This window comes from Macaca thibetana, chromosome 19, assembly GCF_024542745.1.
Source record: "Macaca thibetana thibetana isolate TM-01 chromosome 19, ASM2454274v1, whole genome shotgun sequence".
In the NCBI taxonomy this organism is placed as follows: Eukaryota; Metazoa; Chordata; class Mammalia; order Primates; family Cercopithecidae; genus Macaca; species Macaca thibetana.
In genome coordinates this window covers 6046443-6059742 of record NC_065596.1, presented here as the reverse complement: position 1 = coordinate 6059742, position 13300 = coordinate 6046443, and the positions used below count along the sequence as shown (strand labels likewise).

At 55.4% G+C, this 13300-nt stretch overlaps 4 protein-coding genes across 7 annotated transcripts in view; 2 read left to right on the top strand and 2 right to left on the bottom strand.

The window, feature by feature from the left end:
- Positions 1-13300, top strand: part of REX1BD (required for excision 1-B domain containing) — a 280166-nt gene that overhangs the window by 27347 nt on the left and 239519 nt on the right. Inside the window, exon 1 of one of the 2 annotated variants that reach the window (XM_050769775.1) lies at positions 10549-10559. The exons of the other annotated variant lie outside the window; for it this stretch is intronic. The gene's annotated coding sequence lies outside the window, so the exon portion shown is untranslated. Of the gene's footprint in view, positions 1-10548; positions 10560-13300 lie in introns of those variants that run through there. 2 annotated transcript variants of the gene reach the window in all.
- Positions 1-13300, top strand: part of KXD1 (KxDL motif containing 1) — a 233117-nt gene that overhangs the window by 122067 nt on the left and 97750 nt on the right. The window contains exon 1 of one of the 2 annotated variants that reach the window (XM_050769832.1): positions 10639-10643. The exons of the other annotated variant lie outside the window; for it this stretch is intronic. The gene's annotated coding sequence lies outside the window, so the exon portion shown is untranslated. Of the gene's footprint in view, positions 1-10638; positions 10644-13300 lie in introns of those variants that run through there. 2 annotated transcript variants of the gene reach the window in all.
- Positions 1-13300, bottom strand: part of ELL (elongation factor for RNA polymerase II) — an 84752-nt gene that overhangs the window by 18143 nt on the left and 53309 nt on the right. Inside the window, exons 3-4 of the mRNA XM_050769581.1 lie at positions 3230-3351; positions 2845-3008 (exon numbers count right to left, since the gene is read on the bottom strand). Of these exons, the coding sequence (XP_050625538.1) occupies positions 2845-3008; positions 3230-3351 (286 nt within the window). The remainder of the gene's footprint in view (positions 1-2844; positions 3009-3229; positions 3352-13300) is intronic.
- LSM4 (LSM4 homolog, U6 small nuclear RNA and mRNA degradation associated) overlaps positions 1-13300 on the bottom strand; it is a 223028-nt gene that overhangs the window by 175895 nt on the left and 33833 nt on the right. The window contains exon 1 of one of the 2 annotated variants that reach the window (XM_050769838.1): positions 8676-8679. The exons of the other annotated variant lie outside the window; for it this stretch is intronic. The gene's annotated coding sequence lies outside the window, so the exon portion shown is untranslated. Of the gene's footprint in view, positions 1-8675; positions 8680-13300 lie in introns of those variants that run through there. 2 annotated transcript variants of the gene reach the window in all.

Genomic DNA, 13300 nt, shown 5'->3' with positions numbered 1-13300 from the left:
ACTACAGGCGCATGCCACCATACCCAGCTAATTTTTGTATTTTTAGTAGAGACAGGGGTTCACCATATTGGCCAGGCTGGTCTCGAACTACTGACCTCGTGATCTCTCCGCCTCGGCCTCTCAAAGTGCTGGGATTACAGGTGTGAGCCACCGCGTCCGGCCACAGTCACATCTTAACAGACAGTGTCCCCTACCAGAACATAAACTGTTTCAAAAACCCTCACTGGGCCGGGCACGGTGGCTCACGCCTGTAATCCCAGCACTTTGGGAGGCCAAGGCGGTGGATCACGAGGTCAGGAGATCGAGACCATCCTGGATAACACAGTAAAACCCCGTCTCTACTAAAAATACAAAAAAAAAAAAAAGTCAGGCGTGGTGGTGGGCACCTGTACTCCCAGCTACTCTGGAGGCTGAGGCAGGAGTATGGCATGAACCCGGGAGGCGGAGGTTGCAGTGAGCCGAGATTGCGCCACTACACTCCAGCCTGGGCAACAGAGTGAGACTCTGTCTCAAAAAAAAAAAAAAAAAGGAGGGGGGAGGGGCCGGGCGCAGTGGCTCACGCATGTAATCCCAGCACTTTGGGAGGCCGAGGTGGGTGGATCACGAGGTCAGGAGATCCAGACCATCCTGGCCAACATGGTGAAACCCCGTCTCTACTAAAACTACAAAAAATTAGCCTGGCGTGGTGGCGGGTGCCTGTAGTCCCAGCTACTCGGGAGGCTGAGGCAGGAGAATGGTGTGAACCTGGGAGGCAGAGCTTGCAGTGAGCCGAGATAGTGCCACTGTACTCCAGCCTGGGCGACAGAGGGAGACTCCGTCTCAAAAAAAAAAAAAAAAAAGGCTGGGCGCGGGTGGTTCAGGCCTGTAATCCCAGCGCTCTGGGAGGCCGAGGTGGGCGGATCATGAGGTCAGGAGATCGAGACCATCCTGGCTAACACGGTGAAACCCTGTCTCTACTAAAAAATAATAAAAAATTAGCCGGGCATAGTGGCGGGCGCCTATAGTCCCAGTTTCTCAGGAGGCTGAGGCAGGAGAATGGCATGAACCTGGGAGGCGGAGCTTGCAGTGAGCCAAGATCACGCCACTGTACTCCAGCCTGGGTGACAAAGCGAGACTCCGTCTCAAAAAAAAAAAAAAGGCCGGGCGCGGTGGCTCAAGCCTGTAATCCCAGCACTTTGGGAGGCCGAGACGGGCGGATCACGAGGTCAGGAGATCGAGACCATCCTGGCTAATATGGTGAAACCCTGTCTCTACTAAAAAATACAAAAAACTAGCCGGGCGAGGTGGCGGGCGCCTGTAGTCCCAGCTACTCGGGAGGCTGAGGCAGGAGAATGGCGTAAACCCAGGAGGCGGAGCTTGCAGTGAGCTGAGATCCGGCCACTGCACTCCAGCCTGGGCGACAAAGCGAGACTCCGTCTCAAAAAAAAAAAAAAAAAAGCCCTCACTGTACCCAAAGTGGTGTGCTAAGACACATTTCTGATCAAGTGTTTGGCTGAAGGACCCACAGATTTATTAATATGTGTATGAGGCCATGTGCACTGACTCATGCCTGTAATCCCAGCACCGTGGGAGGCCCAGGCGAAAGGATCATTTGAGCCCAAGAGTCAGAGACCAACCTGAGCAACATAGCGAGGCTCTGTCTCTACAAAAAAATCTAAAAGTTAGCCATGTGTGGTGGCACACACCTGTGGTCCCAGCTACTCTGGAGGCTGAGGTAGGATCACTTGAGCCCAGGAGTTTGAGGCTGCAGTGAGCTATGATTGTGCCACAGCACTCCAGCCTGAGTGACAGAGAAAGGTCCCGTCTTTAAAAAAACAAAAAACAAAAAACAAAACACGTGTACAGCTGTCTCTTCAACTGTTCTGCCCACAGCAGCCCTGTGCTTGGGGCTTACAGCCCAGGGCCTCAACATCATGGACAGCCCAGGCTCCCTAGCCATACAACACATCCACCTGGGCTGTGCTGACCAGGAGGAGCAACCCCTGTACCCACATCTGGGGTTTCATTCAGAGGGAACCCCTCTGCTCAGCAAAGGGAAATCACGTACTTTCTTCAGAAGGAGGAGAGAGAGGAATTGAAATGCCCCCCACTTTTTTTAAAGAGAAAACTCAAAAAGCCATCAAGGCTGTCGTCTGCTCTGAGCCCTCTTGAAGCCCGGCACCCTACTCCCGCCATAATGAGTTCCCATGACTCCTGGCGCTCTGCCTGGACTAAGAGGCGGGGTGCTGCAGCTCTGTAAACAAACAGCACTTTCCTTCCCACTGTCAAGGCCTGTTGGCTTCTCAACTGCTGAAACCGTTTCCAAGTCGATGCTGAGTGGCTACAGTTTTCCCGCAGTGCTGGGTCGCTGGCAACAGGGCCTGTGAGGCTCATTTCCTGCCTGTTGCCAACTGTGGTGGCCTTGGGGAGGAGCTGGCTGGTCAGGTGAGGGTGGGGGCAGCCTCCAGAGACAGACATGGGCCTTGCCCTAGGCTGCATGCCCATCTTCGGGGGGCCTGTTGGCCTCCCTGACAGGTGAAGGTCCCCAAGGCTGCAGCCTGAAAGCAGGGACCACCAACTCACAGCTCCTGGAGTTCTCAGGCCGCTTTGTCCACCTTGGGCTTCACAAGGCAGCAGCTGCTGCAGCCCAACCCCCCACCCCTCATGTGGCCCCCAGGCCCATGTGGCCAGACTTCTCTTCCCAACCCAGACTCTGGTCCAGGCACATCCTGCTCAGGGACTCCTCAGTTGGCTCATCATTTCTGTGCAGGGCACAGCCAGTGCCCAGCCTGGACGGGCCCCAAATGCCTCCTGACACTGGCAGTTGCCTGGCCACCCTGCAGCCCTGCCAAACTCGCTGCTCACCCAGGTAGCGGCCTCCAGCCTTGATGACAATGGCACTGCGGCTCCGCGTCTCCTCCTCTGCCTGGGCCATGCTCTGCCGTGCCTTCTGGTAGGAGTCGTCGGTGGCGCACACCGTGATCTTGTCCTGTATGCTACCCAGGCAGTCCAGGTGGATGTCCCCATGACTGCAAGACAAGGCCAGGAGCTGGGGTCAGCAGCTGGGACAATGCAGGGAGTATCTGTTCAGGACCCAAGCCCCCAGTCCACCACCTGGTCTGGAAAACAGGCTCTGTCAGCACCGTCTCAGGCAACACGGTTTCAATGGGGCACATCTTAACCCTGGTCCAGAGGTGGCAGGGTGACCTTGAGAGTCAGTGGGGTGCTCTGGGTTGGGGCGGTGCCTCACCTGGAGACATACTGCTGGATGCAGTCAAAGCTGCCCTGGGGGTTGTCACGGCCGATGTTGGAGAGGTAGAAGGAGAACGTCCGCGCCTCCGCGGGGCAGTCGGGCTGGGGGATGGAGATGTGCTGCATGGAGGGGGAGGGGGTGTCACTGGGAGGTCCTCAGCAGGACGGGCCCCCAGCCTGCATCTCCTGCACGAGTCCCCACAATGCAACCCTCACAACAGGAATGTGCTGGCCCCTTTCCCTAAAACACACCCCTGCTCTTCTGCCAGTGACGGGACGGGTGGCCCATCCTCAGCAACACACACTGCATAGAGAGGGGACTCAGGCACCTACGCGGGTGGGTATGGGGCCAAGGGCCGTTTTCAGCAGCAACAGCACTGCTGTCTGAGGACAGTGCTCAGCACCTGCCCAGACGCAGGGCCCCCACCCCAATCGTGTGACCCCTGGAAAGTGGCTTGTCTGGACCACGACTCACTTTCCCCACCACCAAACGGACAGACCTTGGCCTGGGACATCCTATGAGGTAAAATGCGACAAGAGGGGCTTGGGCAGTCACCTGCAACTCTGGCGCCCCTCCTTGGCAATCCCCTGTCAGCATCCCCCCACAAAGGACATTGACTCCATGTGAGTCTCCATTTGCTGCAGCTGTGAATGAGGTAGGCTTGTGTCCTGTGGGCTCACAGATCAGAATTACTGGCCCCCGACAAGCCTGTCACGGGTCACAGCAGCCTGACTTTGGCTGTGCCCCTGCAGCCCTGCCTGGAAGGACGGACAGTCAGGGACAGGCAGGCAGATGGATGGACTGTGCTGGTCCCGGCCAGGGTCAGTGCAGGGCAGCATCATATCTGAGGCCACTGCATTCCAGGCTGACCCCAGACCCTCTGTCAACAGAGGTGGCCCTTCCTAAATTAATGCCTGGGCTTTGGCACGAGCTCCTCACAGTTAGACTGACACATGAGGGGCGTTCAAACAGTCAACAAGGAGGGACAACATGGAGGGAGCCCTCGGGTCTTGTCCCCTGGCTGCAGCACCCCCTTGGCACCCAAGCCCCATCTCCTCCTCTGTGACACCATGAGCGCAGGAGAGACTGCAGCTGAATCTCCTGCCCCCTCGCCCCTGCCGAGCTGCCTCATACGCCCATGGGAGGCTTTACCTGCCTGTGCCTCACCTGTGAGACAGAGGACGGGGCTTCTGCCACCAGGAACGTGGAAGAGCACCACTCCCCCGCCCTGCTGTGTGGCCTTGGCCGGGACTTGTCCCCTGGGGCAGTGTTTGGACACACAAGGGAAGCCATGGCTGCACCCAGCCCAGTGCCAGGCCCTGCTCCCAAGGTAAGAACAGTTCCTGGGTTCGGCCACTCTGGGCAGGAAGTCTGGTCTGGGCTTGCAGGCAGTCCCTGCACCAGCCACTCCCTGTGCCCAGCCTGCAGACCCTTCTCCAGAGGCCCATCCTGCCCCTCCCCGAGGCTGAACACTGCCCCAGGAGAAAAGCTGTCCCATCTGCTGGGGTCTGCCCAGCATCCCCTCTCAGCCTCAAACGTGTCCCCCTAGGGCAGGCGCCCTTGTCCCTGTCATGCTGATACAGAAATGCAAGCTGAGGGGTCAGGGCCCAACCAGTGTACTGGTGGAGAGTGAGGCCAAAGCCCATCGTGGGCCCACCATGCCAGGCCACACCTGAACACAAACACCCATCTCTATCAGGGTCAGAGAAGGCAGAAACAGCCTGCACCCAGCATCAGAGAAATCACACACACACAGCCTCTGATGATCCACCCTATGGCAGGGAAACCTTCCCCCACCACACACACACACACACACACACACACACACAAACACAACCCCTCCACACACAATCTCCCTAAACACAACCCCCACAACCACACAATCCCCCACACACAACCACACACACAAACACAACCCCTCCACACACAATCTCCCTAAACACAACCCCCACAACCACACAATCCCCCCCACACCACACACACAAACACAACCCCTCCACACACAATCTCCCTACATACAACCCCCACAACCACACAATCCCCCACACACAACCACACACACAAACACACAACCCCTCCACACACAATCTCCCTAAACACAACCCCCACAACCACACAATCCCCCCCACACCACACACACAAAAACAACCCCTCCACACACACACAATCTCCCTACATACAACCCCCACAACCACACAATCCCCCACACACAACCACACACATACACAAACACAATCCCTCCACACACAATCTCCCTAAACACAACCCCCACAACCACACAATCCCCCACACACAACCACACACACAAACACAACCCCTCCACACACAATCTCCCTACATACAACCCCCACAACCACACAATCACCCACACACAAACACAACCCCTCCACACACAATCTCCCTAAACACAACTCCCACAACCACACAATCCCCCACACACAACCACACACACAAACACAATCCCTCCACACACAACCACACACACAAACAACCCCTCCACACACAATCTCCCTACATACAACCCCCACAACCACACAATCCCCCACACACAACCACACACATACACAAACACAATCCCTCCACAATCTCCCTAAACACAACCCCCACAACCACACAATCCCCCACACACAACCACACACACACAAACACAATCCCTCCACACACAATCTCCCTACATACAACCCCCACAACCACACAATCCCCCACACACAACCACACACATACACAAACACAATCCCTCCACACACAATCTCCCTAAACACAAACCCCACAACCAATCCCCCACACACAACCACACACACAAACACAACCCCTCCACAATCTCCCTACATACAACCCCAACAACACAATCCCCCCCACACAACCACACACAAACACAACCCCTCCACAATCTCTTTACACACAACCCCAACCACACAATTCCCCCACACACCACACACACAAACACAACCCCTCCACACACAATCTCCCTACACACAACCCGCACAACCACACAATCCCCCCATACACACACACACACCCCCTCCACAAGCTCCTTACACACAATCCCAACCACACAATTCCCCCACACACCGCACACACACAAACACAACCCCTCCACATACAATCTCCCTACATACAACCCCAACACAATCCCCCCACACACACAAACAACCCCTCCACAAGCTCCCTACACACAACCCCAACCACACAATTCCCCCACACACACCACACACACAAACACAACTCCTCCACACACAATCTCCCTACATACAACCCCCACAACCACATAATCCCCCACACACACAAACACAACCCCTCCACATACAATCTCCCTACATACAACCCCAACACAATCCCCACACACACACAAACAACCCCTCCACAAGCTCCCTACACACAACCCCAACCACACAATTCCCCCACACACCACACACACACACAAACACAACTCCTCCACACACAATCTCCCTACATACAACCCCCACAACCACATAATCCCCCCCACACACAACCCCTCCACAATCTCTCTACACACAACCACAACCACACAACTCCCCCACACACCACACACACACACAATCCCTCCACACACAATCTCCTTATATACAACCCCCACAACCACACAATCCCCCCCCACACAACCACACACAAACACAAACACAACCCCTCCACAATCTCCCTACACACAACCCCCACAACCACACAATCCCCCCACACACAACCACACACACACAAACACAACCCCTCCACAATCTCCCTACACACAAGCCGCACAACCACACAATCCCCCACACACAACCACACACACACACCCCTCCACAAGCTCCCTACACACAACCCCAACCACACAATTCCCCCACACACCACACACACACAAACACAACCCCTCCACACACAATCTCCCTATATACAACCCCCACAACCACATAATCCCCCCCACACACAACCACACACAAACACAACCCCTCCACACACAATCTCCCTAAACACAACCCCACAACCACACAATCACCCACACACAACCACACACACACAAACACAACCCCTCCACAATCTCCCTACACACAAGCCGCACAACCACACAATCCCCCACACACAACCACACACACAACCCCTCCACAAGCTCCCTACACACAACCCCAACCACACAATTCCCCCACACACCACACACACACAAACACAACCCCTCCACACACAATCTCCCTATATACAACCCCCACAATCACATAATCCCCCCCACACACAACCACACACAAACACAACCCCTCCACACACAATCTCCCTAAACACAACCCCTACAACCACACAATCACCCACACACAACCACACACACACAAACACAACCCCTCCACACACAATCTCCCTAAACACAACCCCTACAACCACACAATCACCCACACACAACCACACACACACAAACACAACCCCTCCACACACAATCTCCCTAAACACAACCCCTACAACCACACAATCACCCACACACAACCACACACACACAAACACAACCCCTCCACACACAATCTCCCTAAACACAACCCCTACAACCACACAATCACCCACACACAACCACACACAACCCCTCCACAAGCTCCCTACACACAACCCCAACCACATAATTCCCCCACACACCACACACACACAAACACAATCCCTCCACACACAATCTCCCTACATACAACCCCCACAACCACATAATCCCCCACACACAACCACACACATACAAACACAACCCCTCCACACACAATCTCTCTAAACACAACCCCCACAACCACACAATCACCCACACACAACCACACACACACACAAACACAACCCCTCCACATACAATCTCCCTACATACAACCCCAACACCACAATCCCCCACACACACAACCACACACAAACACAACCCCTTCACAATCTCTCTACACACAACTCCAACACCACAATCCCCCCCACACAACCACACACAACCACAACGCCTCCACAATCTCTCTACACACAACCCCAACCACACAATTCCCCCACACAACACACACACACACAACCCCTCCACACACAATCTCCCTACATACAACCCCCACAACCACATAATCCCCCACACACACAACCACACACACACAACCCCTCCACACAACCCCAACCACACAATTCCCACACACCACACAACCACAAACACAATCCCTCCACACACAATCTCCCTACATACAACCCCCACAACCACACAATCCCCCACACACAAATACAACCAACCCCTCCACACACAATCTCCCTACACACAATCCCAACCACACAATTCCCCCACACACCACACAAACACAACCCCTCCAGTCTCCCTACACACCCCCACAACTACACAATTCCCCCACACACAACCACACACACAATCCCCCCAACCACACAATCATACATACAATACCCCCCACACAGCGCCACACACACAACCTCCCCCACACACAACCCCTCTGCACACAAACACAATCCCCCAAGCACAACCCCCCCACATACACCCCTCTACACACAAACCCCTCACACAACCACACAAACACAACGCACACACAACCACACACAACCCCCAGCCACATAAACACAACCTGCACACAACCACAACCCACACAACCACGAACCCCCTACACTAAACACAACCCCCCCGCCACACACACAAACACAACCACACACACCCTGAAGCCTCTGCCAGAGCCATGTGGGTGACCCTGGCCATCTAGACCTGTCCTGCTCTGATGCCACTGAGGGGTTTTTTCACCCAACACACACAGGTGCCACCCTGCCCTGCCTGCACCTCCCTTCCCAGATATGACTTTTATTCTCATTCATACAAGTAACTGGAAACACGCTGCTGGGATGAGGGAAGCTCAGGTTTCCGAGAGGCTCTGTGGTGGCCAGGTGCACAGGTGACGCGGTGACCCAGAATGAGCCAGCCAGGGAAGTCGGGGACTACACGTCCAGGAAAACCAAAAGGAGTGGCTGTGGGAACCTAAGCCCGGCCTGGGTGGCTCTCCCGCCCTCCTCTGTCGTCTCTTTAACCCCCACTGCCCCTGTGGTCCTGGCCTGAGGCCCAAGTCGCCAGTGGCTCCTGCCCGACAGTGACTGAGGGCTGGGCACCCTCACGTGCAGTCCTTTCCCAAGAAAACCCCAGCTCCACCCAGGCGGGCAGGATTCATCCTGTCACCCTGGCTTCAGGGGAGATGCCATTCAGCAGAGCTGGCAATGAGACCAGGCCACAGCCAACTGGAGAGGTGAGGAGTCTGACACAGCAAAGCCCACCCCCTTTGCCACCACAGGAGGGTCTGGGCACCGACTGTGGCCGGGGGCAGCTGCACACCCAGTCAGCACTGACAGTGCCCCTCCTGGGCCTGCCCAGAGACCTTGCTTCTCCGTGGGCAGGGGCTTCACAGTGGCCCTTCACCCTGCTTGGCTCTTTTCCACACAGGCGTAGACGTCTGCCGCCCAAACTCCATCCTAGAAGCCGGGGTCAGGTGCAGAACCCAGGGCCAGGTGTGCAGCTGTGGCAGGGTGTAGGGGATGCATGAAGGGGGGTGACACAGGCCTCAAAGCTGATGCTTGGGAGAGTGTTGTGCCGCTGGTGACAAGGGGAAGACATACAGAGGGCACGGTGGTTGACGTCCTTCAGGATGTGGGGGTGAGGAGATGGGGAGAGTGTTCTCACAGCCCTGCCTCCCCTAGCACACGCAGCACCATGGAGCCCTCCAATTAACGGGCTGTTTTGCTGCGGGTTAATGGTCACCAGCCCGGAACAGTGGGGAAGCCAGCGGGATGGGAGCAGCCCAGGAATGCGGGCACTTTCTCTGCACTAGCCAAGAGCTTGCCCGGGTTCTGGGACAAGGTTTGAAACGCAGCCCCTGCTTGGCCTTCTGAACGGGGTCTTGGTTGCTCCTTGGGGGCTGCTCATGGGCCCAGTGACCCGTGTACCAGTGGGCTGCCACGGGGCCCTCAGATGGCCCACGCACAGCAGGTCTGGGTACGTATGAAATCAGCCCTGGTTCCAGGTTATGGGGGTTGGGGAGGAGTTGCCATAAACCTAAGCATTTGTCCATGCTCACAGACACAGAGCCCAGGCCACACACAGGCTCACCCCGGGTGCTTCCGTAGGTCCCTAAGGCCTGCTGCCTTTCCCGCTGACCTGACCATGGCCACCAGAGGGCGCTGCTTCCACCACCGCTCAAGTCCCTGCTAGAGTCCATTCATCTCTTCCCTTTGAAATCCATCCCAAACTGGGGCCTACTGCACCCCGCTACCCGACCCCCTAAAATCTGCACAGCCTCTTTTACAGTACAGGTGGGGAGGTGGAGGGTTCTGAAGAAATATATTAAGTTGGGATAGGGGGTGCAGAGCAAAAATGGTTGAAAAAAACGAGGAAAAATGCTCGCTATTCTGGGCAGTTAAAAATAAAAAGATAAGGATGGGGGGGCGCAGGGGTTCATGCCCGGAATCCCAACATTTTGGAAGGCCAAGGTAGGCAGACCACTTGGGCCCAGAAGTTCAAGACCAGCCTGGGCAACACAGTGAGACCCTGTCTCTACAAAAAATAAAAAAATTTAACCAGGCGTGGTGGCTCACGCCTGTAAACCCAGCTACTCAGGAGGCTTGAGCCCGGGAGGTCATGGCTGCAGTAAGCCGTGATTGTACCACAGCACTCCAGCCTGAGTGACAGAGGATCTCTAAAACAAAAACAGAAATAAGAACATGAGGTAGGTGGCCCCACGTGCTATCCATACAACACACACAGGAGCCCAAATAACGGACTGACCAGGTTCTCTCTGGCCTGGGAGGTTTTCAGGCCAGAAATGTTTTCTACATTTTTTTTTTTATTTCCCACAGAACTCTCAGAATAAAATATGTTGTTATTTGTAAAGAGAGTCATGACCCAGTGGCTGAATACAACCTCTAGGAGGGAGGCAGCCCCTTTGGCCTAGTGGGAGCCTCACCTCCTCAGACCCAAGCCAAGGGCACTTTCTAAGTACCTGCTTCCACTCCAGGAGTCAGGCACACCATGGCCAGCCGGAGAAGAGCCATGTGCTGTGCCCAACTAGGATCCCTGACTGCTCAGCCTCAGCACATGGATGGCTCCCAATTTAGGTATTTTTAGATTGTTTCTAAATTGTCTGTGTCACAAACAACACAGCAACATGCACTCCGTGTGGCTAAATCTTTGCACGCATTACACTGATTACTCCTAAGGAATCGATTCCTAGCTGCCAAGACACTGCTGGTCTCTGCTTGGCAGAGACAAACCCTGCCAAACCTCCTTCTAGAAACTGCCATACAGGTCCTGCCTCAGCGCACAGAAGTCTTGACACCTGGAACATCCCTGGACACCAATTGCTCCTTTCCTTTTTCTTTTTTTTTTTAGATGGAGTCTCACTCTGTTGCCCAGGCTGGTGTGCAGTGGCACGATCTAAGCTCACGGCAACCTCTGCCTCCTCCCGGGTTCAAGCGATTCTCTTGCCTCAGGCTCCCAAGTAGCTGGGATTACAGGTGCGCGCCACCACGCCTGGCTAAATTTTTTGTATTTTTAGTAGAGATGGGAGTTCACCATGTTGGCCAGGTTGGTCTTGAACTCCTAACCTCAGGTGATTCACCCGCCTCGGCCTCCCAAAGTGCTAGGATTACAGGCTAGAGCCACCGTGCCCGGCCCTAATTTTTGTATTTTTAGTGGAGACAGGGTTTCACCATGTTATCCAGGCCGGTCTTGAACTCCTGTGACCTCAGATGATCTGCCCACCTCGGCCTCCCAAAGTACTGGGATCACAGTTGTGAGCCACCATGCCCAGCTCCCCTAGCCTTTTTGTTTTTTGTTTTTTAATCACCTGGGACTTTGCTGGAGTTCACGGCTGGGGTCAACAAAGTGCAGGTTTCTTTTCCCCTCTGGAGTCTACTGGCCTGTCTAGGGTTAAATCCTAGGAGGAATCCCCAGACAGCTGAGATCCATGTCAGCCCCACTCGGGGTCTGGGAAAGGGCAGAGGCTCTAGATACAAGTGTGGACAAAGGAAATGCCATCGAGCCAAGCACGCTACCCGGGGGCAGGACACACCACAGCAGGCTCGGCTTTCCCGGTGAATCAGCAAATGCCATAAAGCGACTCTGACGAATCTCCCTGCGCAGGGGAAGGGAGAGGTGCACCTGGCCATCATGAGGGCACCTGTTGCACAGGCCGGGAGGTGGCTGGGCGAGATCAGACCTCCACCCAAGAAGCACGTAGGCCGAGCCCCTATGCTGGCCATGGTGCACCCACGTAAGAGGAGAGGCACATGAAAGGCTGAGCTTGTTCTGTGCTGCAGGAAGGACACTGGTTCTCCTGACCTCAAGTTCAACCTGCAGATGCCCTCGAGGTGGACAAGGAAGGTGATGAACAGAGGGAGAAGCATGGCCAAGGTCCCTAAGTCACAAAGTCTCCAGCTCGAGTCCAGTGGGCCCGTGGGGAATGGGTCCCTGAATCCTACACAGGACCCTGAACATCAAATCAGCACGTATACCTGATGACAACCTAAGAGTAGTCCCTCCAGCCCCAAGACCCAGAGAGTGAACCGCAGGAGCTTGGGTGATGCTGGCTGACTGGATCCACGAAGGAACACACCTCCAGGGGGTGCTCCGACAACAATGAGCCCAGTGCAGGCTCTGGTGGCAGGCTGCTGGCAGCATGGCCCAGGACCAAGAGACCCGAAGCTAACAGCCCACTAAAGTGAAGCTGCTGGCCACACGCGGTGGCTTCCACCTATAATCCCAGCACTTTGGGAGGCCAAGGTGGATGGGTCACCTGAGGTCAGGAGTTCGAGACCAACCTGACCAACGTGGCAAAACCCTGTCTCTAGAAGGAGGTTATCCCTGTAGCCACCCCAGGTCTCTCTCAGTGACATGAGCCCCCACTACACATGTGCTTAGGCTCCAGGTCAAGACACATGGCACGCTGCATGCAAGGACACCACTGTGTGCTTCGGCCATGGCCAGGCTGCAGTGTATCATCTGACAGGCTCGCTGAGATGGGGGTTGGGGATGAGGGGTCCCTCACTGCCCAGGTTGGGGTGGAGGGGCATGGGTGCTCAGTGGCAGCAGAAGGCACAGAGTGA